We start from the raw sequence: 23,486 nt of genomic DNA, 5'->3' as shown, positions 1-23,486 counted from the left end.
CCGCTGTCCCCCGCTGTCCCCGCTGTCCCCAATCCCCGCTGTCCCCTGCTGTCCCCTGCTGTCCCCCTCTGTCCCCTCGTGTCCCCGCTGTCCCCCCTGTCCCCGGTGTCCCCCCGCTGTCCCCGCTGTCCCCGCGCTGTCCCCGCGGTGTCGCAAGCCCCGCGCTGGCCCCGCGCCCGCTCCTTCCCCGAAATGAGCAGCGCCCGCCCCTCCCCCACCCCACCCCGCCCCTCCCCCACCCCAACCGGTGCCACCCCACCCCCACCCCCCCTTTGTCACCGGGGTCCCCGCGGTGTCACCCCCAGACCCACACGGGTGGCCACAGGTGACAGAAAGTGACCAAAGGTGGCCGGGGGTGGTCGCAGGTGACAGAAAGTGACCAAAGGTGGCCGGGGGTGGCCGGAGGCGGCCAAAGGCCGTCGCAGGTGGCCGCAGGTGACCAAAAGTGGCCGGAGGTGGCCGGGGGTGGTTGGAGGTGACCGAAGGTGGCTGGGGGTGGCCGACGGTGGCCGGAGGGGACTGAAAGTGACCAGAGGTGGCCGGGGGTGGCCGGAGGGGACTGAAAGTGACCAGAGGTGGCCGGGGGTGGCCGGAGGTGACCGAAAGTGGCCGGGGGTGGCCAAAGGTGGTCACAGGTGTCCGCAGGTGACCAAAGATGACCAAAAGTGGCCGGGGGTGACCGAAGGTGGCTGGAGGTGACCGAAGGTGGCTGGAGGTGGCCGGGGGTGGCCGAAGGTGGCCGAGGATGACCAAAGGTGGCCAGAGGTGGCCGGAGATGGTTGGAGGTGACCGAAGGTGGCCGGAGGTGGCCTGGGGTGGCCGGAGGTGGTCACACCTGGCTGGGGGTGACCAAAAGTGACCGGGGGTGGCTGGAGCGCCCCTCCCACCCCACCCCCCACCCTGACCCCTCCCATGGGTGGGGGCGGGGCTCGGGTTACCCATTAACCGCCCCGGGGCCACCCCCATAAAGGGACCCCCCCGTGTCCCTGTCCCTGTCGCTGTCGCCGTCGTTGTCGCCGTCGCCGTCGCTGTCGCTGTCGCCGCCCCCTCCCTGCGGCCATGGGGGCTCCGGCGCTGCCGCCCCCTCCTCATCCTCATCCCCTCCTCTTCCTCCTCCTCGGATCCCTGGCGCTGCTCGGGACCCCCGCCCGCGCTCAGCTGTGAGACACCGGGGACCCCCGCCCCAAACCCAACCCCCACCCGTGGGACCCCCGCCCCAAACCCAACCCCCGCCCGTGGGACCCCCGCCCCAAACCTTGGGACCCCCCCCACCCATGGGACCCCCGCCCCAAACCCAACCCCCACCCGTGGGACCCCCGCCCCAAACCTTGGGACCCCCCCCATTCATGGGACCCCCAACCCAAACCCACCCATGGGACCCCCACCCCACCCATGGGACCCTCATGGGACCCCCAACACACCCATGGGACCCCCACCCATGGACCCTCACCCCCACCCCATTCATGGGACCCCCACCCCAAACCCACCCATGGGACCCCCACCCCATTGTCCATGGGACCCCCCAAACCATGGGACCCCCATCCAAACCCCACCCCCACCCATGAGACCCATCCCCACCTATGGGTGCTCTGGGGTTGTGGGGTTTCTGGGTCCCCGAGGTGTTTTTGGGACAGATTTTGGGGTTTCTGGGTGCTCTGAGGTCCCCAATTGGAACAGATTTTGGGGGTTTTGGGACAGATTTTGGGGTTTTTGGGACAGATTTTGGGGTTTCTGGGTCCCCAAGGCGTTTTTGGGGCAGATTTTGGGGTTTCTGAGGTCCCCAAGGTGTTTTTGGGGCAGATTTTGGGGTTTCTCGGTTCCCAAGGTGTTTTTGGGGCAGATTTTGGGGTTTCTGAGGTCCCCAAGGTGTTTTGGGGACAGATTTTGGGGTTTCTGGGTTCCCACGGTGTTTTTGGGGTTTCTGGGTCCCCAAGGTGTTTTTGGGGCAGATTTTGGGGTTTCTGAGGTCCCCAAGGTGTTTTGGGGACAGATTTTGGGGTTTCTGGGTCCCCAAGGCGTTTTTGGGGACAGATTTTGGGGTTTCTGAGTTCCCCAAGGTGTTTTTGGGGCAGATTTTGAGGTTTCTGGGTCCCCAAGGTGTTTTTGGGGCAGATTTTGGGGTTCCTCATTCCCGTGCCCCCCCGAGCCCCATGCCAGCCCGCTGCTGTCCCCAGGGTGACCATGGTGACCCCGGCCGTGCTGCGGCTGGAGACGGACGAGCAGGTGCTCCTGGAGGCCCCCGGGGTGGCTGCGGCCACCCAGGCCCTGCTGCTGGTCCAGGACTTCCCCCAGAAGCGCCAGGTCCTGTTCCGGACCAACGTGGCCCTGAGCCCGGAGCAGGGCATGATGGCCACGGCCACCATCAAGGTACGGGTCACCTCCCCGCCCTGGCCAGTGTCACCTCCCCCTGGTCAGTGTCACCTCCCCTTGGTCACTGTCACCATCAAGGTACGGGTCACCTCCCCACCCTGGTCAGTGTCACCTCCCCCTCTGGTCAGTGTCACCATCAAGGTACGGGTCACCTCCCCATCCTGGTCAGTGTCACCTCCCCTTCTGGTCAGTGTCACCATTCCCTTCTGGTCAGTGTCACCTCCCCCTCTGGTCAGTGTCACCTCCCCTTGGTCACTGTCACCATCAAGGTACGGGTCACCTCCCCCTCTGGTCAGTGTCACCTCCCCTTGGTCACTGTCACCATCAAGGTACGGGTCACCTCCCTGCCCTGGCCAGTGTCACCTCCCCCTTCTGGTAACTGTCACCCCCCCCTGGTCACTGTCACCTCCCCCTTCTGGTAACTGCCACCATCCCCTTCTGGTCACTGTCACCTCCCCCTGGTCACTGCCATCCCCCTTCTGGTCAGTGTCACCTCCCCCTGGTCAGTGTCACCTCCCCTTCTGGTCAGTGTCACCTCCCCTTCTGGTCACTGCCACCATCCCCTTCTGGTCAGTGTCACCTCCCCGCCCTGGTCAGTGTCACCAACCCCCTCTGGCCACGGCCACCATCAAGGTATGATGTCACCTCCCCACCCTGGTCACTGTCACCTCCCCGTGGTCACTGTCACCATCAAGGTACGGTGTCACCACCCGCCCCCGGTCACTGTCACCACTCCCTGGTCAGTGTCACCAACCCCCTCTGGCCACGGCCACCATCAAGGTACGGGTCACCTCCCCACCCTGGTCACTGTCACCTCCCCACCCTGGTCACTGTCACCTCCCCCTTCTGGTAACTGCCACCATCCCCTTCTGGTCACTGTCACCTCCCCCTGGTCACTGCCATCCCCCTTCTGGCCAGTGTCACCTCCCCTTCTGGCCAGTGTCACCTCCCCTTCTGGTCAGTGTCACCTCCCCATGATCACTGTCACCATCCCCTTCTGGTAACTGCCACCATCCCCTTCTGGTCAGTGTCACCATCCCCTTCTGATAACTGCCACCATCCCCTTCTGGTCAGTGTCACCAACCCCCTCTGGCCACGGCCACCATCAAGGTACGGGGTCACCTCCCCGTCCTGGTCACTGTCACCTCCCCACCCTGGTCAGTGTCACCTCCCCGTGGTCACTGTCACCATCAAGGTACGGTGTCACCACCCGCCCCCGGTCACTGTCACCACCCCCTGGTCAGTGTCACCAACCCCCTCTGGCCACGGCCACCATCAAGGTACGGGTCACCTCCCCACCCTGGCCAGTGTCACCTTCCCACCCTGGTCAGTGTCACCTCCCCCTTCTGGTAACTGCCACCACCCCCTTCTGGTCACTGTCACCTCCCTGTGGTCACTGTCACCATCAAGGTACGGTGCCACCTCCCCCTTCCAGTCACTGCCACCCCCTTCCAGTCAGTGCCACCACCCCATTCCAGTCAGTGCCACCACCCCCTGGTCAGTGTCACCACCCCCTGGTCAGTGTCACCTCCCTGGTGACCAGCATGGGTCACCGTCCCCACGGTCACTGCCCAGGACGGGAAACGGGAACTGACCCTGACCGGGGCTGGGGAATGGCCGGAGGGGACAGAGGGGTGGTCACTGCTGGGGACAGTGGTCACTCCTGGGGACAGAGGGGTGGTCACTCCTCGTGTCCATGGGGATGGTCACCTTCAAGTGTCCCCACAGATGTCCCCAATGTCCCCAATGTCCCCTGTCCCTGTGGATGTCCCCAATGCCCCCTGTCCCCAATGTCCCCTGTCCCACAGATGTCCCTGTGGATGTCCCCAGTGTCCCCAATGTCACCCTGTCCCCAATGTCACCCTGTCCCCAATGTCCCCAGTGTCCCCAGTGTCCCCAATGTCCCCAATGTCCCCAATGTCTCCAGTGTCCCTAATGTCCCCTGTCCCCTGTCCCTGCAGATGTCCCCAATGTCCCCAATGTCCCAATGTCCCCAATGTCCCCAGTGTCCCCAATGTCCCCAATGCCCCCAATGTCTCCAGTGTCCCTAATGTCCCCAGTCCCTGCAGATGTCCCCAGTGTCCCCAATATCCCCAATGCCCCTGTCCCTGTGGATGTCCCCAATGTCCCAAATATCCCCTGTCCCTGCAGATGTCCCCAATGTCCCCAGTGTCCCAGTGTCCCCAGTGTCCCCAGTGTCCCCCTGTCCCCAGGTGCCAGCCAAGGCGCTGCCGCAGGCGCCAGGGAAGCAGTTTGTGGTGGTGACAGCGCGGGTGGCCGCGGTGACACTGGAGAAGGTGCTGCTGGTGTCCCTGCAGAGCGGCCACATCTTCGTGCAGACCGACAAACCCATCTACACCCCGGGCAGCACGGGTGAGGGGACAGCCGGGGACACCCTGGGGACACCCTGGGGACAGCTGGGGACACTGCGGGGACAGCTGGGGACATTGGAGGGGATGGGGACACCGAGGGGACACCCTGGGGAACCCCGGACACTGCAGGACAGCTGGGGACATTGGAGGGATGGGGAGGGGAGGACACGTGGGACACCGAGGGGACACCCTGGGGACACCCGGGGACACCCTGGGGACAGCTGGGGACACTGCGGGACAGCTGGGGACATTGGAGGGGATGGGGACACCGAGGGAGTGGGGACACTGTGGGGACACCGAGGGAATGGGGACACCCTGGGGACATCCTGGGGACACCCTGGGGACACTGCAGGGACACCCCGGGGACACCTGGGGACATTGGAGGGGATGGGGACACTGAGGGAGTGGGGACACTGTGGGGACATTGGAGGGGATGGGGACACCCCGGGCAGCACCGGTGAGGGGACACCCTGGGGACACTGCGGGGACAGCTGGGGACACTGCGGGGACACTGCGGGCACAGCGCAGGGATACTGCAGGGACAGTTGGGGACATCTGGGGACACTGCAGGGACACCCCGGGGACACTGCAGGGACAGCTGGGGACACTGCGGGGACATTGGAGGGGATGGGGACACTGTGGGAACATCAAGGGGGTGGGGACACCTTGGGGGCTTGGAGACACCCCCGGGGAGCACCGGTGGGACACCCTGGGGACAGCTGGGGACACTGCAAGGACAGCTGGGGACACTGCGGGGAGGGCAACATTGTGGGAACACCAAGGGGATGGGGACACTGAGGAGATGGGGACACTGTGGGAATGGGGACACTGTGGAGATGGGGACACTGTGGGGACATCACAGACAGGGGGACACCCGTGGCAGAACCGCTGAGTGACCCTGGGGACACCTGGGGAGAGAAGGGGACACTGGGGGACACCGGGGGACACTGCAGGGACAGCTGGGGACATTGGAGGGGATGGGGACACCGAGGGGATGGGGACACTGTGGGGACATCACAGGCAGGGGGACACCCCCAGCAGCACCAGTGAGCGACCCTGGGGACACTGGGGGACACCAGGGGACAGCTGGGGACACTGCAGTGACACTACAGGGACAGCACGGGGACACTGCAGGGACACCTGGGGACAAGGTGGGGGGACACAGGGGACACGTGGAGACAGCCAGAACTGGGAGGGGACACAGGGGACAAGGTGAGAAGGGACATGTGGGGACAGCCAGCACCGGAGGGGACACTGTGTCCCCTCACCTTGTCCCTTGTGTCCCTTTACTTTGTCCCCTCACCCTGTCCTTGTCCCCTCACCTTGTCCCCGTGTCCCCTGCCAGTGCTCTGCCGCCTCTTCACCGTGAACCACCTCATGCAGCCGGTGGCCAAGACGGTCACCGCGGAGGTCAAGGTGAGTGCCCTGGGGTGACACGGGTGGGTGACACAGGTGGGTGACACAGGTGGGTGACACGGGTGACACGGTGCCACCCGCGTCCCCTCAGACGCCCGACAACGTCATCATCAAACAAGTCCTGGTGTCGTCTCCGGCCAAAAACGGGATCCTGTCCCTCACCCACAACCTGCCCGAGGTCGTCAGGTGGGTGTCACCGTCCCCCGCGGTGGCCTGGGGACACCCCCAGGTTGTCACCTCCCTGTCACCTCGCTGTCACCTCCCTGTCACCTCCCCCAGCTTGGGCATGTGGACGATTTCGGCCAAATTCGAGGATTCTCCGGATCAGGATTTCAGCACCCAATTCGAGGTCAAGGAATACGGTGGGTGAGGGGTGAGGGGTGGCCTTGGGGACAATCGGGGCTGTCCCCAAGGGGTGGCGGTGTCACCGATGTCACCGGTGATGTCACCGCTGTCACCCCGCAGTGCTGCCCAGCTTCGAGGTGTCCCTGACTCCTGAGAAGAAGTTCCTGTACATCGACAGCCAGGAGGACTTCAAGGTGTCCATCCACGCCAGGTGACACCAAAATGTCCCTTTTTGGGGACAAAAGTGTCCCCTCTGGGGTCACAGCTGCGTGGGGGGACAGGGGACAGCTGGGCTCAGCTGGTGGCCCTGGGGGTGGCACGGGGACAGGGTGGAGGGGGACACGGGGTGACATGGGGACATCGGTGGTGGTGGCAGGATGGGGACATGGGGACATTGATGGCATTGGTGGTGGCAGGGATGGGATGGCAGGGACAGGGTGGGGACATGGGGACATCGGTGGTGGTGGCAGGGATGGGATGGGGACATGGGGACATTGGTGGTGGCAGGGATGGGACGACAGAGATGGGGTGACAGGATGGGGACATGGGGACATTGTTGGTGGTGGCAGGGATGGGATGACAGGGACAGGAGTGGCAGGATGGGGACATGGGGTGACATGGGGACATGGGGACAATTGCGGCATTGATGGTGGCTGGGATGGGATGACAGAGACAGGATGGGGACATGGGGACAATGGGGTGACATTGGTGGTGGCAGCGATGGGATGACAGGGACAGGGGTGGCAGGATGGGGACACTGGTGGTGGCAGGATGGGGACACGGGGACATTGGTGGTGGCAGCGATGGGATGGCAGAGGGGTGACAGCATGGGGACATGGGGACAAAGTGACACAGTGACATGGTGGCACAGTGATAGGGTGACACGGTGACACGGTGGCACGGTGACACGGTGACACGGTGACAGGGTGACAGAGTGACACAGTGACACGGTGACATAGTAACATGGTAGCACAGTGACAGGGTGACAGGGTGGCATGGTGACACAGTGATAGGGTGACAGGGTGACAGGGTGAGACAGTGACAGGGTGACAGGGTGACAGGGTGACAGGGTGGCACGGTGGCTGTCCCCAGGTACCTGTACGGGAAGAAGGTGGAGGGGATGGCCTTTGTCCTCTTCGGGGTCATGGTGGACGACGAGAGGAAGAGCATCCCCCAGTCCCTGCGGCGCGTCCCGGTGAGCCTGGCACTGCCACTGCCACTGTCACTGTCACTGTCACTGTCACTGTCACTGTCACTGTCACTGTCACTGCCACTGTCCCGGTGAGCCTGGCACTGCCACTACCACTGTCACTGTCACTGTCACTGTCACTGTCCCAGTGAGCCTGGCACTGCCACTGTCACTGTCCCTGTCCCTGTCACTGTCACTGTCACTGTCCCTGTCCCGCTGAGCCTGGCATTGGCGCCGTCCCTGTCCCCAACCCTGGCATTGTCCCTGTTCCCAACCCTGTCCCCAACCATGTCCCCAACGATGTCCCCAACCATGTCCCCAACCATGTCCCCATGTCCCCAGGTCCAGGACAGTGACGCTGATGCCCTGATGTCCCTCTGCTGTCCCATCCCCATGTCCCCAATGTGTCCCCAATGTGTCCCCAGGTGCAGGACGGTGACGCTGATGCCCTGCTGTCCCTGTGCTGTCCCTAACCCTGTCCCCAATGTGTCCCCAGGTGCAGGACGGTGACGGACGCCCTGCTGTCCCTGTGCTGTCCCTGTGCTGTCCCTGTGCTGTCCCTGTACTGTCCCTAACCCTGTCCCCAATGTGTCCCCAATGTGTCCCCAGGTGCAGGACGGTGACGCTGACACCCTGCTGTCCCTAACCCTGTCCCCAATGTGTCCCCAATGTGTCCCCAGGTGCAGGACGGTGACGCTGACGCCCTGCTGTCCCTGTGCTGTCCCTAACCCTGTCCCCAATGTGTCCCCAATGTGTCCCCAGGTGCAGGACGGTGACGCTGACGCCCTGCTGTCCCTGTGCTGTCCCTAACCCTGTCCCCAATGTGTCCCCAATGTGTCCCCAGGTGCAGGACGGTGACGCTGACGCCCTGCTGTCCATGGCTCACCTGCGCGAGCGCTTCCCCAAGCCCCAGGAGCTGGTGGGACACTCCCTCTATGTCACTGTCACCGTCATCACCGAGTCAGGTCTGTGTGGGGACACGCGGGGGACACGGGGACATGGGGGGGCACGGGGGGACAGGGACAGCACGGGGACACATGGGGACACAGGGGGACAGGGACAGTGAGGGGACAGCGGGGGGACACAGGAGGACATGGGGGGACAGGGACAGTGGTGGGACACAGGGGGACAGGGACAACAGGGGGACACAGGGGCATAGGGACAGTGAGGGGACAGGGACACGGGGGGACACGGAGGGACAGGGACAGCGGAGGGACCCGGGGGGACATGGGGGCACATGGGGGGACATGGGGGGACAGGTACAGCGAGGATGGGGGGACACCTGGGGTGGGGGACACCTGGGGTGGTGACAGGGACGTCAGGTGACACGGCCACCACGGTGTCCCCACAGGCAGTGACATGGAGGGTGGCACGGGGACATAGAAGGGACAGGGATGGCAAGGATGGGGGGACACCTGGGGTGGTGACAGGGCTCGGAGGTGACACGGCCACCGCGGTGTCCCCACAGGCAGTGACATGGTGGAGGCCCAGCTCGGTGACATCAAGATCGTGACGTCCCCCTACAGCATCCACTTCACCCGCACCCCCAAGTACTTCAAGCCGGGGATGCCCTTTGACCTCATGGTTGGTGACATCCTGGGGACAGCGGTGGCCCAGGGGGGTGGCACGGGACCCACGGGGTGTCCTGGGGTGGGGACAGGGCACAGCTGGGGCTGGAGGAGGAGTCAGTCCCTGGGTGACGTCCCTGTGTCACCTGAGAGGGGCTGGGGACTGTCCCCGTGTCACTGGGGTGGCACTTCCTGGTGCCAGTGTCCCTTTGCAGTGCCACCACCCCTTCCTGGTGACATAAACCCCTTCCCAGTGTCCCCTCCCATGGGGACATGGGGACATTGGTGTCACCACCCCTTCCCAGTGTCCCCTCTCAGTGCCACCAGCCCTTCCCAGTATCAGTGTCCCCTTCCCGGTGCCACCACCCCCTCCCGGTGTCACCACCCCTTCCTGGTGTCACCACCCCTTCTCAGTGTCCCCTCCCCGTGCCACCACCCCCTCCCGGTGTCACCAGCCCTTCCCGGTGTCACCACCCCTTCCCAGTGTCCCCTCCCCGTGCCACCACCCCCTCCCGGTGTCACCACCCCTTCCCAGTGCCACCACCCCTTCCCAGTGTCCCCTCCCAGTGCCACCACCTTTTCCCAGTGTCATTGTCCCCAGTGCCACCACCCCTTCCCAGTGTCCCCTCCCAGGGCCACCACACCCTCCCGGTGCCACCACCCCTTCCCAGTGCCACCACCCCTTCTCAGTGTCCCCTCCCAGTGCCACCACCCCCTCCCGGTGCCACCACCCCTTCCCAGTGTCCCTTCCCTCACTCCATGTCCCCCCGTAATGTCCCCACGTCCCCCGGTGTCCCCTCCAAGTTTATGTCCCCATGTCCCCGGTGTCCCCTGCAGGTTTATGTCACCCCCGGTGTCCCCTGCAGGTTTATGTCACCAACCCCCAGTGTCCCCTCCAGGTTTATGTCCCCATGTCCCCGGTGTCCCCTGCAGGTTTATGTCACCAACCCCCGGTGTCCCCTCCAGGTTTATGTCCCCATGTCCCCGGTGTCCCCTGCAGGTTTATGTCACCCCCGGTGTCCCCTGCAGGTTTATGTCACCAACCCCCAGTGTCCCCTCCAGGTTTATGTCCCCATGTCCCTGGTGTCCCCTGCAGGTTTATGTCCCCATGTCCCCGGTGTCCCCTGCAGGTTTATGTCACCAACCCCGACGGGTCCCCGGCGCCGCGTGTCACCGTCCAGGCCGATGGCTTCCAGGGCCAGGTGTCCACCCGGGGCGATGGCACGGCCAGGCTGGTCCTCAACATGCCGGCCACCAAGGACAGCGTCCCCATCACCGTGAGTGGGGACACCGCTGTCACCTCACCGCGGTGGCACCGGGCTGGGGAGGTGACCGGGGGTTGGGGTGGCTGAGATGGCCGGAGTGACCAAGGACCAGGGGGTTCGGGTGGCCGGAGTGACCCATGGTGGAGATGACCAAGGGTCAGGACAGCAGGACTGGACATCCATGATGGTCACAGGACCATCCAGGACAGCAGGACTGGACATCCATGATGATCACAGGACCATCCATCCACTGGATTGTGGTGGTCAGCTGTCCAGAGCATCCAAGGACCAGGGGGTTGAGGTGGCTGAGATGTCCAAAGTGACCCATGGTGGTGATGACCAAGGCTCAGGACAGCAGGACTGGACATCCATGATGGTCACTGGACTGTGGTGGTCAAGATGTCCAGAGTGACCAAGGACCAGGGGGTTGGGGTGGCCGGAGTGACCAAGGACCAGGGGGTTCAGGTGGCCGGAGTGACCCATGGTGGTGATGACCAAAGGTCAGGACAGCAGGACTGGACATCCGTGATGGTCACTGGACCATCCATCCACTGGACTGTGGTGGTCAAGATGTCCAGAGTGACCAAGGACCGGGGGTTGAGGTGGCTGAGGTGGCTGGAGTGACCAAGGACTGGAGGGTTGAAGTGGCCGGCGTGACCCATGGTGCTGATGACCAAGGGTCAGGACAGCAGGACTGGGCATTCATGATGGTCGCTGGACTGTGGTGGTCAAGATGTCCAGAGATCTCCATAGTGGCCAAAATCTCCATGATAACCAGCACACTTCCATAATGGCCAAGACCTCTATGGAACCCTGTGGTGGCCAAGATCTCCATGATGGTCAAGGCCTCTATGGTGGCCAAGACCTTTATGGAACCTCTGTGGTGGCCAAGACTTTTATGGAACGTCTATGGTGGCCAAGCTCTCCATGATGGCCAAGGCCTCCATGATGGCCAAGACCGCCATGATGGCCGAGCCCTCCATGATGGCCAAGACCTCTATGGTGGCCAAAATCTCCATGATAACCAACACAACTACATGATGGCCAATACCTCTATGGAACCTCTGTGGTGGCCAAGACCTCCATGATGGCCAAGACATTTATGGTGGCCAAGACCTTTATGGAGCCCCTATGGTGGCCAAGCCCTCCATGATGGCCAAGAGCTCTGTGGTGGCTAAGCCCTCCATGATGGTTCCTCTATGGAACCTCTATGGTGGCCAAGACCTTTATGGAACCTCTGTGGTGGCCAAGCCCTCCATGATGGCCAAGACCTTTATGGTGGCCAAGACCTTTATGGTGGCCAAGACCTTTATGGAACCTCTGTGGTGGCCAAGCCCTCCATGATGGCCAAGACCTTTATGGAGGCCAAGACCTTTATGGAACCCCTATGGTGGTCAAGCCCTCCATGATTGCCAAGGCCTCTATGGTGGCCAAGACCTCTATGGAACCTCTCTGGTGGCCAAGCCCTCCATGATGGCCAAGCCCTCCATGATGACTAAGACCTCTCTGGTGGCTAAGCCCTCCATGATGACCAAGACCACCATAGTGGCCAAGCTCTCCATGATGGCCAAGACCTTTATGGTGTCCAAGACCTCTATGGAACCTCTCTGGTGGCCAAGCTCTCCATGATGGCCAAGGCCTCTCTGGTGGCCAAGGCCTCCATGATGGCCAAGACATTCATGGTGGCCAAGACCTTTATGGAGCCCCTATGGTGGCCAAGCTCTCCATGATGGCCAAGGCCTCTATGGTGGCTAAGCCCTCCATGATAGTTCCTCTATGGAACCTCTCTGGTGGCCAAGACCTCTATGGAACCTCTGTGGTGGCCAAGCCCTCCCTGCTGCCCCCAGGCAGGCCCGTGTCCCTCCCCGCTGACCGAGTGCCACCGTGTCACCTGTGCCAGGTGCGGACGGCGCAGGCGGGGCTGCCCCCGGAGCGCCAGGCCTCGCGGCAGATGACGGCCCAGGCCTATCGCAGCCAGGCCGGCTCGGGCAACTTCCTGCACCTGGCGGTGGCCGCCACCGAGCTCCAGCCCGGGGACAACCTGGCCGTCAACTTCCACCTCAAGACCAGCAACAACAACGTCCGCAACTCGGTCCCGTTCTTCACCTACCTGGTGGGTACCCGTGGTTGATCGGTGGTGCCCCCACCTTGACCACCTGGATGTCCAGGGACCTGGAGGACATTTGGATGAGCTTGGGGGAACCGGGGAGGTCCTTGAGGGGTTTGGGGGGGTCCTTGAGGGTTTTAGGAGGTCCTTGAGGGAACTGAAAGGTTCTTGAGGGGTTTGGGAGGTTCTTTAGGGAACTGAGAGGTTCTTGAGGGGTCTGGGAGGTCCTTGAGGGGTTTGGAAGGTCCTTGAGGGAACTGAGAGGTTCTTGATGGGTTTGAAAAGTTCTTGAGGGAACTGAGAGACCCTTGAGGGAACTGAGAGGTTCTTGAGGGGTTTGGAAGGTCCTTGAGGGAACTGAGAGGTCCTTGAGGAACTGAGAGGTCCTTGAGGGGTCTGGGAGGTCCTTGAGGGGTTTGGGAGGCCCTTGAGGGAACTGAGAGGTTCTTGATGGGTTTAGGAGGTTCTTGAGGGAACTGAGAGACCCTTGAGGGAGCTGAGAGGTTCTTGAGGGGTTTGGAAGGTCCTTGAGGGAACTGAGAGGTCCTTGAGGGGTCTGGGAGGTCCTTGAGGGGTTTGGGAGGTCCTTTAGGGGTTTGGAAGGTTCTTGAGGGAACTGAGAGGTTCTTGAGGGAACTGAGAGGTTCTTGAGGGGTTTGGAAAGATCTTGAGGGAACTGAGAGGTTCTTGAGGGGTTTGGGAAGTCCTTGAGGTGTTTGGGAGGTCCTTGAGGGAACTGAGAGGTTCTTGATGGGTTTGGAAAGTCCTTGGGGGAACTGAGAGATCCTTGAGGGAACTGAGAGGTTCTTGAGGGGTTTGGGAGGTCCTTGAGGGAACTGAGAGGTCCTTGAGGGGTCTGGGAGGTCCTTGAGGGGTTTGGGAGGTCCTTTAGGGGTTTGGAAGGTTCTTGAGGGAACTGAGAGGTTCCTGAGGGTTTTAGGAGGTCCTTGAGGGAACTGAGAGGTTCTTGATGGGTTTAGGAGGTTCTTGAGGGAACTGAGAGACCCTTGAGGGAGCTGAGAGGTTCTTGAGGGGTTTGGAAGGTCCTTGAGGGAACTGAGAGGTCCTTGAGGGGTCTGGGAGGTCCTTGAGGGGTTTGGGAGGTCCTTTAGGGGTTTGGAAGGTTCTTGAGGGAACTGAGAGGTTCTTGAGGGAACTGAGAGGTTCTTGAGGGGTTTGGAAAGATCTTGAGGGAACTGAGAGGTTCTTGAGGGGTTTGGGAAGTCCTTGAGGTGTTTGGGAGGTCCTTGAGGGAACTGAGAGGTTCTTGATGGGTTTGGAAAGTCCTTGGGGGAACTGAGAGATCCTTGAGGGAACTGAGAGGTTCTTGAGGGGTTTGGGAGGTCCTTGAGGGAACTGAGAGGTCCTTGAGGGGTCTGGGAGGTCCTTGAGGGGTTTGGGAGGTCCTTTAGGGGTTTGGAAGGTTCTTGAGGGAACTGAGAGGTTCCTGAGGGTTTTAGGAGGTCCTTGAGGGAACTGAGAGGTTCTTGATGGGTTTAGGAGGTTCTTGAGGGAACTGAGAGACCCTTGAGGGAGCTGAGAGGTTCTTGAGGGGTTTGGAAGGTCCTTGAGGGAACTGAGAGGTCCTTGAGGGGTCTGGGAGGTCCTTGAGGGGTTTGGGAGGTCCTTTAGGGGTTTGGAAGGTTCTTGAGGGAACTGAGAGGTTCTTGAGGGGTTTGGAAAGATCTTGAGGGAACTGAGAGGTTCTTGAGGGGTTTGGAAGGTCCTTGAGGGAACTGAGAGGTTCTTGAGGGGTTTGGGAAGTCCTTGAGGTGTTTGGGAGGTCCTTGAGGGAACTGAGAGGTTCTTGATGGGTTTGGAAAGTCCTTGGGGGAACTGAGAGATCCTTGAGGGAACTGAGAGGTTCTTGAGGGGTTTGGGAGGTCCTTGAGGGGACACTGAGGGATGTCCAGGTGGTCACCAAGCTTGGCTTCCTGGCAGATCATGACCAAGGGACGCATCCTCCGAGCCGGCCGGCAGCGGCACGAGGCCGGGCAGAGCTTGGTGACCATGACCCTGCCGGTGACGGCCGAGCTCATCCCGTCCTTCCGCATCGTGGCCTACTACTACGTCCTGCCCGGCGAGATCGTGGCCGACTCCGTCTGGGTGGACGTCAAGGACACCTGCATGGGCTCCGTCAGTGTCCCCTGGTGGTCCCAGGGGGGTCAAAGGGGGTCTTGGAGACATTGGATGGGCCTTGGTGGTGGCTGGAGTGGTCCTTGAGGTGGACCTGGAGGGATCTGGGAGGTCCTTGAGGTGTCTGGGAGGTCCTTGAGGGACCTGGGAGGTCCTTGAGCGTTTTGGGAGGTCCTTGAGGGGTTTGAGAGGTTCTTGAGGGAACTGAGAGGTTCCTGAGGGTTTTGGGAGGTCCTTGAGGGGTCTGGGGGTCCTTGAGGGACCTGGGAGGTCCTTGAGGGTTTTGGAGACATTGGATGGGCCTTGGTGGTGGCTGGAGTGGTCCTTGAGGTGGCCCTTGAGGGATCTGGGAGGTCCTTGAGGGGTCTGGGAGGTCTTTGAGGGTTTTGGGAGGTCCTTGAGCGTTTTGGAAGGTCCTTGAGGGGTTTGGGGGGTCCTTGGGGGTGTTGGAGACATTGGATGGGCCTTGGTGGTGGCTGGAGCGGTCCTTGAGGTGGCCCTTGAGGGGTCTGGGAGGATTTGGAGGTGTTTGGGTGGTCCTTGAGGGGTCTGAGAGGTCCTTAAGGGGTTTGGGAGGTCCTTGAGGGGTCTGGGAGGTCCTTGATGGGTTTGGAGGTCCTTGAGGGGTTTGGGAGGCCCTTGATGGGTTTGGAGGTCCTTGAGGGGTTTGGGAGGTTCTTGAGGGGTTTGGAAGGTTCTTGAGGTGTTTGGAAGGTTCTTGAGGGAACTGAGAGGTTCCTGAGGGGTTTGGGAGGTTCTTGAGGGATCTAGAAGGTCCTTCAGGGACTTGGGTGGCCTTGAGGTCCTTGGGGTGGCCCTCAAGGGGTCTGGGAGGATTTGGAGGTGTTTGGGAGGTCTTTGAGGGGTTTGGGAGGTTCTTGAGGGGTTTGGGGGGTCCTTGAGGGACTTGGGTGGCCTTGAGGTCCTTGAGATGACCCTTGAGGGTTTTGGGAGGTCCTTGAGGGTTTTGGGAGGTCCTTGAGGGGTTTAGGAGGTCCTTGAGGGACCTGAGAGGTCCTTGAGGGACTTGGGTGGCCTTGAGGGACCTGGAGGACATTTGGATGAGCTTGGGGAGCACTTGAGGGACTTGGGGGGCACCTGAAGGGCTTGGGGGACCTTTGAAAGTGTTTGGGGGAGTCTTGAGGGAGCCTTGAGGGGTTTGGGGGCTTCTGGAAGGGGTGGGTGGGACCTTGTGGGACCTGCGGGTCCTTGAGGGTCCTTGAGGGATCTGGAGAACTTTTGGAAGGGTTTGGGGGACCTTGAGGTCCTTGGGAACCTTTGGAAGAACTTGAGGGGACATTGAGGGACCTGAGTGGTCCCTGGTGGGGATTTGGTGTCACTTGTGTGGTTTTGGACACTCCATGGGGAGCTTGGACATCTCCTGGGTGACCCAGGTGGCCCTGGTGGCACTGGTGGCCCTGGTGGCCCAGTCATGGCCCAGTCATGGCCCAGCCCATGGCCACCAACTGCTCCTGAGGTCCAAATTTGGTGTCTGCCGTGGTGGGGGGTGGACAAAAGTGGCTTTTGGGGACATCCTGGGGACGTCACCTCCTGTGTCTGTGGCAGCTGGTGGTGAAGGGGGCGACAGAAGGTGACAACCGTGTCCAGGAGCCGGGGACAAGGATGAGTCTGCGCATCGAGGGTGACCACAAGGCCCACGTGGGGCTGGTGGCCGTGGACAAGGGGGTCTACGTCCTCAACAAGAACAAGATCACCCAGACCAAGGTGGGTGGCCCTGTCCTCGATGTCCCATGGTGGTGGCCACCATGGTTGTCCCTGTCCCCATCATCCCCTGGTGGTGGCCACCATGGTTGTCCTTGGGCCTGATGTCCCCTCGTGGTGGCCATCACAGCTGTCCCTGTCCCCATTGTCCTTGGATGGTGGCACTGGCTGTCACAACTGTCCTGTCACCTCTGGGTGGTGGCAGTGGCCATCACAACTGTCCTGTCACCTCTGGGTGGTGGCAGTGGCCATCACAGTTGTCCCCATCACCCCTGGGTGGTGGCACTGGCCATCGCAGCTGTCCTGTCACCCCTGGGTGGTGGCAGTGGCCGTCACAGCTGTCCTGTCACCCCTGGGTGGTGGCAGTGGCTGTCACAACTGTCCTGTCACCTCTGGGTGGTGGCAGTGGCCATCACAGCTGTCCTGTCACCTCTGGGTGGTGGCAGTGGCTGTCACAGCTGTCCTGTCACCCCTGGGTGGTGGCAGTGGCCGTCACAGCTGTCCCCATCATCCCTGGGTGGTGGCAGTGGCCGTCACAGCTGTCCTGTCATCCCTGGGTGGTGGCAGTGGCCATCACAACTGTCCTGTCACCCCTGTGTGGTGGCAGTGGCCGTCACAGCTGTCCTGTCACCTCTGGGTGGTGGCAGTGGCCATCGCGAGTGTCCCCATTGTACTTGGATGGTGGTGGTGACCATCACAGCTGTCCTGTCATCCCTGGGTGGTGGCAGTGGCCGTCACAGCTGTCCTGTCACCTCTGGGTGGTGGCAGTGGCCATCGCGAGTGTCCCCATTGTACTTGGATGGTGGTGGTGACCATCACAGCTGTCCTGTCACCCCTGGGTGGTGGCAGTGGCCGTCACAGCTGTCCTGTCACCTCTGGGTGGTGGCAGTGGCCATCACAGCTGTCCCGTCACCCCTGGGTGGTGGCAGTGGCCATCACAGCTGTCCCGTCACCCCTGGGTGGTGGCAGTGGCCATCACAACTGTCCTGTCACCTCTGGGTGGTGGCAGTGGCCGTCACAGCTGTCCCCATCACCCCTGGGTGGTGGCAGTGGCCATCACAACTGTCCTGTCACCTCTGGGTGGTGGCAGTGGCCGTCACAGCTGTCCTGTCACCCCTGGGTGGTGGCAGTGGCCATCACAACTGTCCTGTCACCTCTGGGTGGTGGCAGTGGCTGTCACAGCTGTCCTGTCACCCTGGGTGGTGGCAGTGACTGTCACAGCTGTCCCCTGTGGTCGCAGGTTTGGGACACGGTGGAGAGAAGCGACATCGGCTGCACGGCGGGCAGTGGCCGGGACAACGTCGGCGTCTTCGCGGACGCCGGCCTGAGCCTGACCACCAGCGTCAAGGTCACCACGCCCCAGCGGTCAGGTGGGGACAGCTGTGGTGGCATCTCGGGGACAGGGTGTGGCACCTCAGGGAGGTGGCGTCTTACAGAGGTGGCACCTCGGGGATGGAGCAGGGGACGGGGATGGTGGAGGTGACACCTCAGGGATGGGAGAGGTGACATCTCGGGGATGGTGGAGGTGACACCTTGGGGATGGTGGAGGTGACACCTTGGGGATGGTGGAGGTGACACCTCAGGGATGGGAGAGGTGACACCTCAGGGATGGGAGAGGTGACATCTCGGGGATGGTGGAGGTGACACCTTGGGGATGGAGGAGGTGACACCTTGGGGATGGTGGAGGTGACACCTCAGGGATGGGAGAGGTGACATCTTGGGGATGGAGGAGGTGACACCTTGGGGATGGAGGAGGTGACATCTCGGGGATGGTGGAGGTGACACCTCGGGGATGGGAGAGATGACATCTCAAGGATGGTGGAGGTGACACCTTGGGGATGGTGGAGGTGACACCTCGGGGATGGGAGAGGTGACATCTTGGGGATGGAGGAGGTGACACCTTGGGGATGAAGGAGGTGACATCTCAGGGAGGATGGAGGAGGTGACAGCTTGGGGATGGAGCAGGTGACACCTCAGGAATGGTGGAGGTGACACCTTGTGGATGGGAGAGGTGACATCTCAGGGATAGTGGAGGTGGCACCTCAGGGATGGTGGAGGTGGCACCTCAGGGATGGGGGAGGTGACATCTCAGGGATGGTGGAGGTGACACCTTGGGGATGGGAGAGGTGACACCTCGGGGATGGTGGAGGTGACACTTCAAGGATGTGGCACCTCAGGGACAGGGGAGGTGACACGTTGGGGATGGAGGATGTGACATGTCAGGGATGGTGGAGGTGACACCTTGTGGATGGGAGAGGTGACACCTCAGGGGTGGTGGAGGTGACACCTCAGGGGTGGTGGAGGTGACACCTCAGGAATGGTGGAGGTGACACCTCAGGGATGGTGGAGGTGGCACCTCAGGGATGGGAGAGGTGATCCTGAACTTTGGGATGTGACACCTGGGACACCGTGGGGTCCTGACCAATGTCCCCTCTGTCCCCAGAGCTCCTGTGTCCCCAGCCTGCCAAACGCAGGCGGCGCTCGCTGGCACTCGCCGAGTACAAGGGCACCAAGGGTAGGTGGCACTGCGGTGTCCCTTGTCCCCAGGGGTCCCCATCCCAGGGCCACCAGAGTGTCCCACACCCCGAGGTCCCCATGTTCCTGAGAGCCACCAGAGTGTCCCACACCCCAAGTTCCCCATTCCAGAGCCACCAGAGTGTCCCACACCCCGAGGTCCCCATGTTTCTAAGGGCCACCAGAGTGTCCCACACCCCAAGATCCCCATCCCAGAGCCACCAGAGTGTCCCACACCCCTGAGGTCCCCATTCCAGAGCCACCAGAGTGTCCCACACCCTGAGGTCCCCATCCCAGAGCCACCAGAGTGTCCCACACCCCCGAGGTCCCCATGTTTCTAAGGGCCACCAGAGTGTCCCACACCCCTAGGTCCCCATTCCAGAGCCACCAGAATGTCCCACACCCCTGAGGTCCCCATGTTTCTAAGGGCCACCAGAGTGTCCCACACCCCAAGGTCCCCATCCCAGAGCCACCAGAATGTCCCACACCCCTGAGGTCCCCATGTTTCTAAGGGCCACCAGAGTGTCCCACACCCCAAGGTCCCCATCCCAGAGCCACCAGAATGTCCCACACCCCTGAGGTCCCCATTCCAGAGCCACCAGAGTGTCCCACACCCCAAGGTCTCCATTCCAGAGCCACCAGAGTGTCCCACACCCCTGAGGTCCCCATTCCAGAGCCACCAGAATGTCCCACACTCCAAGGTCTCCATCCCAGAGCCACCAGAGTGTCCCACACTCCAAGGTCTCCATTCCAGAGCCACCAGAATGTCCCACACCCCTGAGGTCCCCATTCCAGAGCCACCAGAATGTCCCACACCCCAAGGTCCCCATTCCCAAGGGCCACCAGGGCCTGTCCCAGCCCTGTCCTGGTGTCCACCAGCGGCCGAGTACTCGGACAAGCTGGAGAGGAGGTGCTGCGAGGACGGGATGAAGGACAACCCGATGGGGCACGGCTGCGAGCAGAGGAGCGAGTACATCCTGGAGGGCGAGTCCTGCGTCCGCGCCTTCCTCGACTGCTGCAGATACATCAAGGCCAAGCGGGACCGGCAGAACCTCTCACCCAGCGCCGGCCTGGCCAGAAGCAAGTGTTGGGGCACGGAGGGTGGGAGAAGGTCAGGGGAGGTTGGAGGAGCCTCGGGTGGAGCTTTGGTGGAGTGTCTTAGGTGGGTTTTGGGTGTTCCTTGGTGGAACTCGGGTGAAGGTGAGCTTGAGCAGAGCTTGGGTGAAGGTTGGATGTTCTTTGGTGAAGGTCAGGTGAACCTTGGGTGTTCTTTGGTGAAGGTCAGGTGAACCTTGGGTGTTCCTTGGGTGTTCCTCGGATGTTCCTTGGGTGTTTTTTGGATGTTCCTTGGGTGTTCCTTGGGTGTTCCTTGGGTGTTCCTTGAGTGTTCCTTGGAGGTTCCTTGGGTGCTCCTTGGATGTTCCTTGGGTGTTCCTTGGGTGTTCCTTGGGTGTTCTTTGGGTGTTCCTTGCATGAAGGTCAGGTGAACGTTGGGTGCTCCTTGGGTGTTCCTTGGATGTTCCTTGGGGTGACACTGGGTGACACTGGGTGGCACTGGGTGACACTGGGTGACACTGGGGTGACACTGGGTGACACTGGGTGGCACTGGGGTGGCACTGGGTGACATTGGGTGACACTGGGTGACACTGGCTGGCACTGGGGTGGCACTGGGTGGCACTGGGTGAGAGTGGGTGACACTGGGTGACACTGGGTGACACTGGGTGGCACTGGGGTGGCACTGGGTGGCACTGGTGGCGCTGGTGGCACTGGGGTGACACTGGGTGACACTGGGGGGCACTGGAGTGACACTGGGTGGCACTGGGTGGCACTGGGTGACACTGGGTGACACTGGGGCACTGGGGTGACACTGGGGTGACACTGGGTGACACTGGGGTGACACTGGGTGACACTGGGTGGCACTGGGTGACACGGTGACACTGGGGTGACACTGGGAATGGGGTGATGGGGTGACACTGGGGTGACACTGGGTGACACTGGGGTGACACTGGGTGACACCGGCTCCGCTCAGGGGTCTCAGCCCTGAGGCCACGTTCGAGGGGTCCGATGCCACCACCCCCAGGCTATGAGGACGAGGACCCCTTCATGCAGGACGACGAGATCACCTCGCGGACCCTCTTCCCCGAGAGCTGGCTGTGGCAGGTGGAGCAGCTGACGGAGCCGCCCAACGAGCTGGGGTGAGCCTGGACCTCCTGTCCCACCAGCCTCCCACCCCACAGCCCGGCCTGGGCACGGTCACCCTGTCCCCATCCAGCTCGGACATCTCTGGGGAGCGGTTACGGTCACCCCAAAGCCGGACAAAGGTCACTGCTAAACTCCCGGGCCAGCCTCAGGGGTTCTTGGTCCACTCAGGGGTCATCTCCAAGCTCCTGGTCCTGCCTGGGGATCTGTGGGGCGGGGACATCTCTGGGGACCAGGGAGGTCCCACTGAGGGTTTGGGATATCTCTGGAGACCAGGAAAGCCCAGCTGTGGGTTTGGGACATCTCTGGGGACCAGGGAGGTCCCATGGTGGCTTTGGGACATCTTTGGAGACCAGGAAAGTCCAGCTGTGGGTTTGGGACATCTTTGGAGACCAGGAAAAGTCCAGCTGTGGGTTTGAGACATCTCTGGGGACCAGGGAGGTCCCACTGAGGGTTTGGGACATCTTTGGGGACCAGCAAAGTCCAGCTGTGGGTTTGGGACATCTTTGGGGACCAGGGAGGTCCCATGGTGGCTTTGGGACATCTTTGGAACCAGGAAAGTTCCACCGAGGGTTTGGGACATCTTTAGGGTCCATGGAGGTCCCACTGAGGCTTTGAGACATCTCTGGGGACCAGCAAAGTCCAGCTGTGGGGCTGGGACATCTTTGGAGACCAGCAAAGTCCAGCTGTGGGTTTGGGACATCTTTGGGGTCCATGGATGTCCCACTGTGGGTTTGGGACATCTCTGGGGACCAGGGAGCTCCCACTGAGGCTTTGAGACATCTTTGGGGACCAGAGAAGTCCCATGGTGACAGCCCTTGACCCCCTTGGTCACTCCTGTCCTCTCCAGGGTCTCGGCCAAGACGGTGCCCGTGTACCTGCAGGACTCCATCACCACCTGGGAGGTCCTGGCCGTCAGCATCTCCCCCACCAAAGGTACGGGGTCATGGAGGACAAGGGGGGTCCTGGGGTCAGCAGAACATCCCCAAACCTTGTGGGGGGTCCGTGAGACCTGAAGGTCCCCTAAAGCCTGGAGGGGTTCACCAGGGATTTGAGGGATCTCCAAAATCTGAGGGGGACATGCCCCAAAGCCTGGTGGCCATCCTAGGGATTTGAGGGATCTCCACGGAACTTGAGGGATCTCCTAAACGTTGGGATTCAAGGGGTCTCCTAGACCTTGGGAGGACTCTCTGAGTCTTGATGGATCTCCTAATCCTTGGAAGGATCCCATAGTTCTTGATGGATCTCCTAAGCCTTGGAAGGATCCCATAGTTCTTGATGGATCTCCTAAGCCTTGGGAGAATTCTTTGAGATTCAAGGGATCTTCCAAACCTTGGGAGGACTCCATGGATCTTGAGACATCCACCAAACCTTGGGAGGACTCCATGGATCTTAAGGGACCTCCCAAACTTTGGGATTCAAGGGGTCTCCTAAACCTTGAGCAGATCTCACAGTTCTTGATGGATCTCCTAGATCTTGTGAGGACTCTGTGGGCCTTGATGGATCTCCCAAACCTTGGGAGGTCCCACAGTTCTTGATGGATCTCCCAAACCTTGGGAGGACTCTGTGGGTCTTGATGGATCTCCCAAACCTTGGGAGGATCCCACAGTTCTTGATGGATCTCCCAAACCTTGGGAGGACTCTGTGGGTCTTGATGGGTCTCCCAAACCTTTTGAGGACTCTGTGGGTCTTGATGGATCTCCCAAACATTTTGAGGACTCCCTGGACTTCCAGGGACCTCTGAAGACCTCAGGGCTGCCTTGGGGACACGAGGAATCCCCAGCCCCAAACCCTCACATGTCCCCAACCCCAGGGCTGTGCGTGGCCACCCCCTACGAGATCACGGTGATGAAGCCGTTCTTCATCGACCTCCGCCTGCCCTACTCGGTGGTGAGGAACGAGCAGGTGGAGATCCGCGCCATCCTCTACAACTACATGAAAAACCCCATCACGGTCAGTTGGGGACATTTTTCTGGGGACGCCAAAGGTCACCCTCTCCGGAGCTCAGGTGTGACCTCCTTGTCCCCGTCCAGGTGCGCGTGGAGCTGGTCCACAACCCCGACCTGTGCAGCGCCTCCACGGCCAAGCGGCGCTTCCAGCAGGTGCTGCAGATCAAGGCCGAGTCCTCGCGCGCCGTGCCCTTCGTCATCGTCCCCCTCAAGCTCGGCCAGCTGGACGTCGAGGTCAAGGCAGCCGTCCGCGACCGATACATGGGCGATGGGGTCAAGAAGAAGCTCCGGGTGGTGGTGAGTGGCCACTGGCAGCCGTGGTGGTGGTGGTGGT

General features: G+C 61.6%; 1 protein-coding gene across 1 annotated transcript in view; it reads left to right on the top strand.

Moving 5' to 3' along the window:
• Positions 1-1,059: 1,059 nt before the first annotated feature.
• Positions 1,060-23,486, top strand: part of C3 (complement C3) — a 44,345-nt gene continuing 21,918 nt past the window's right edge. Inside the window, exons 1-21 of the mRNA XM_030970741.1 lie at positions 1,060-1,160; positions 2,175-2,367; positions 4,584-4,743; positions 6,088-6,158; positions 6,250-6,344; positions 6,438-6,520; positions 6,624-6,714; positions 7,596-7,698; positions 8,537-8,657; positions 9,161-9,276; positions 10,391-10,537; positions 12,426-12,638; positions 14,574-14,768; positions 16,335-16,493; positions 17,731-17,860; positions 18,934-19,005; positions 19,884-20,084; positions 21,034-21,199; positions 22,054-22,139; positions 23,017-23,156; positions 23,237-23,449. Of these exons, the coding sequence (XP_030826601.1) occupies positions 1,060-1,160; positions 2,175-2,367; positions 4,584-4,743; positions 6,088-6,158; positions 6,250-6,344; positions 6,438-6,520; positions 6,624-6,714; positions 7,596-7,698; positions 8,537-8,657; positions 9,161-9,276; positions 10,391-10,537; positions 12,426-12,638; positions 14,574-14,768; positions 16,335-16,493; positions 17,731-17,860; positions 18,934-19,005; positions 19,884-20,084; positions 21,034-21,199; positions 22,054-22,139; positions 23,017-23,156; positions 23,237-23,449 (2,856 nt within the window). The remainder of the gene's footprint in view (positions 1,161-2,174; positions 2,368-4,583; positions 4,744-6,087; positions 6,159-6,249; positions 6,345-6,437; positions 6,521-6,623; positions 6,715-7,595; positions 7,699-8,536; positions 8,658-9,160; positions 9,277-10,390; positions 10,538-12,425; positions 12,639-14,573; positions 14,769-16,334; positions 16,494-17,730; positions 17,861-18,933; positions 19,006-19,883; positions 20,085-21,033; positions 21,200-22,053; positions 22,140-23,016; positions 23,157-23,236; positions 23,450-23,486) is intronic.

This window comes from Camarhynchus parvulus, unplaced genomic scaffold (assembly GCF_901933205.1).
Source record: "Camarhynchus parvulus unplaced genomic scaffold, STF_HiC, whole genome shotgun sequence".
Classification (NCBI taxonomy): domain Eukaryota; kingdom Metazoa; phylum Chordata; class Aves; order Passeriformes; family Thraupidae; genus Camarhynchus; species Camarhynchus parvulus.
This window is presented reverse-complemented; position numbering and strand designations above follow the sequence as displayed.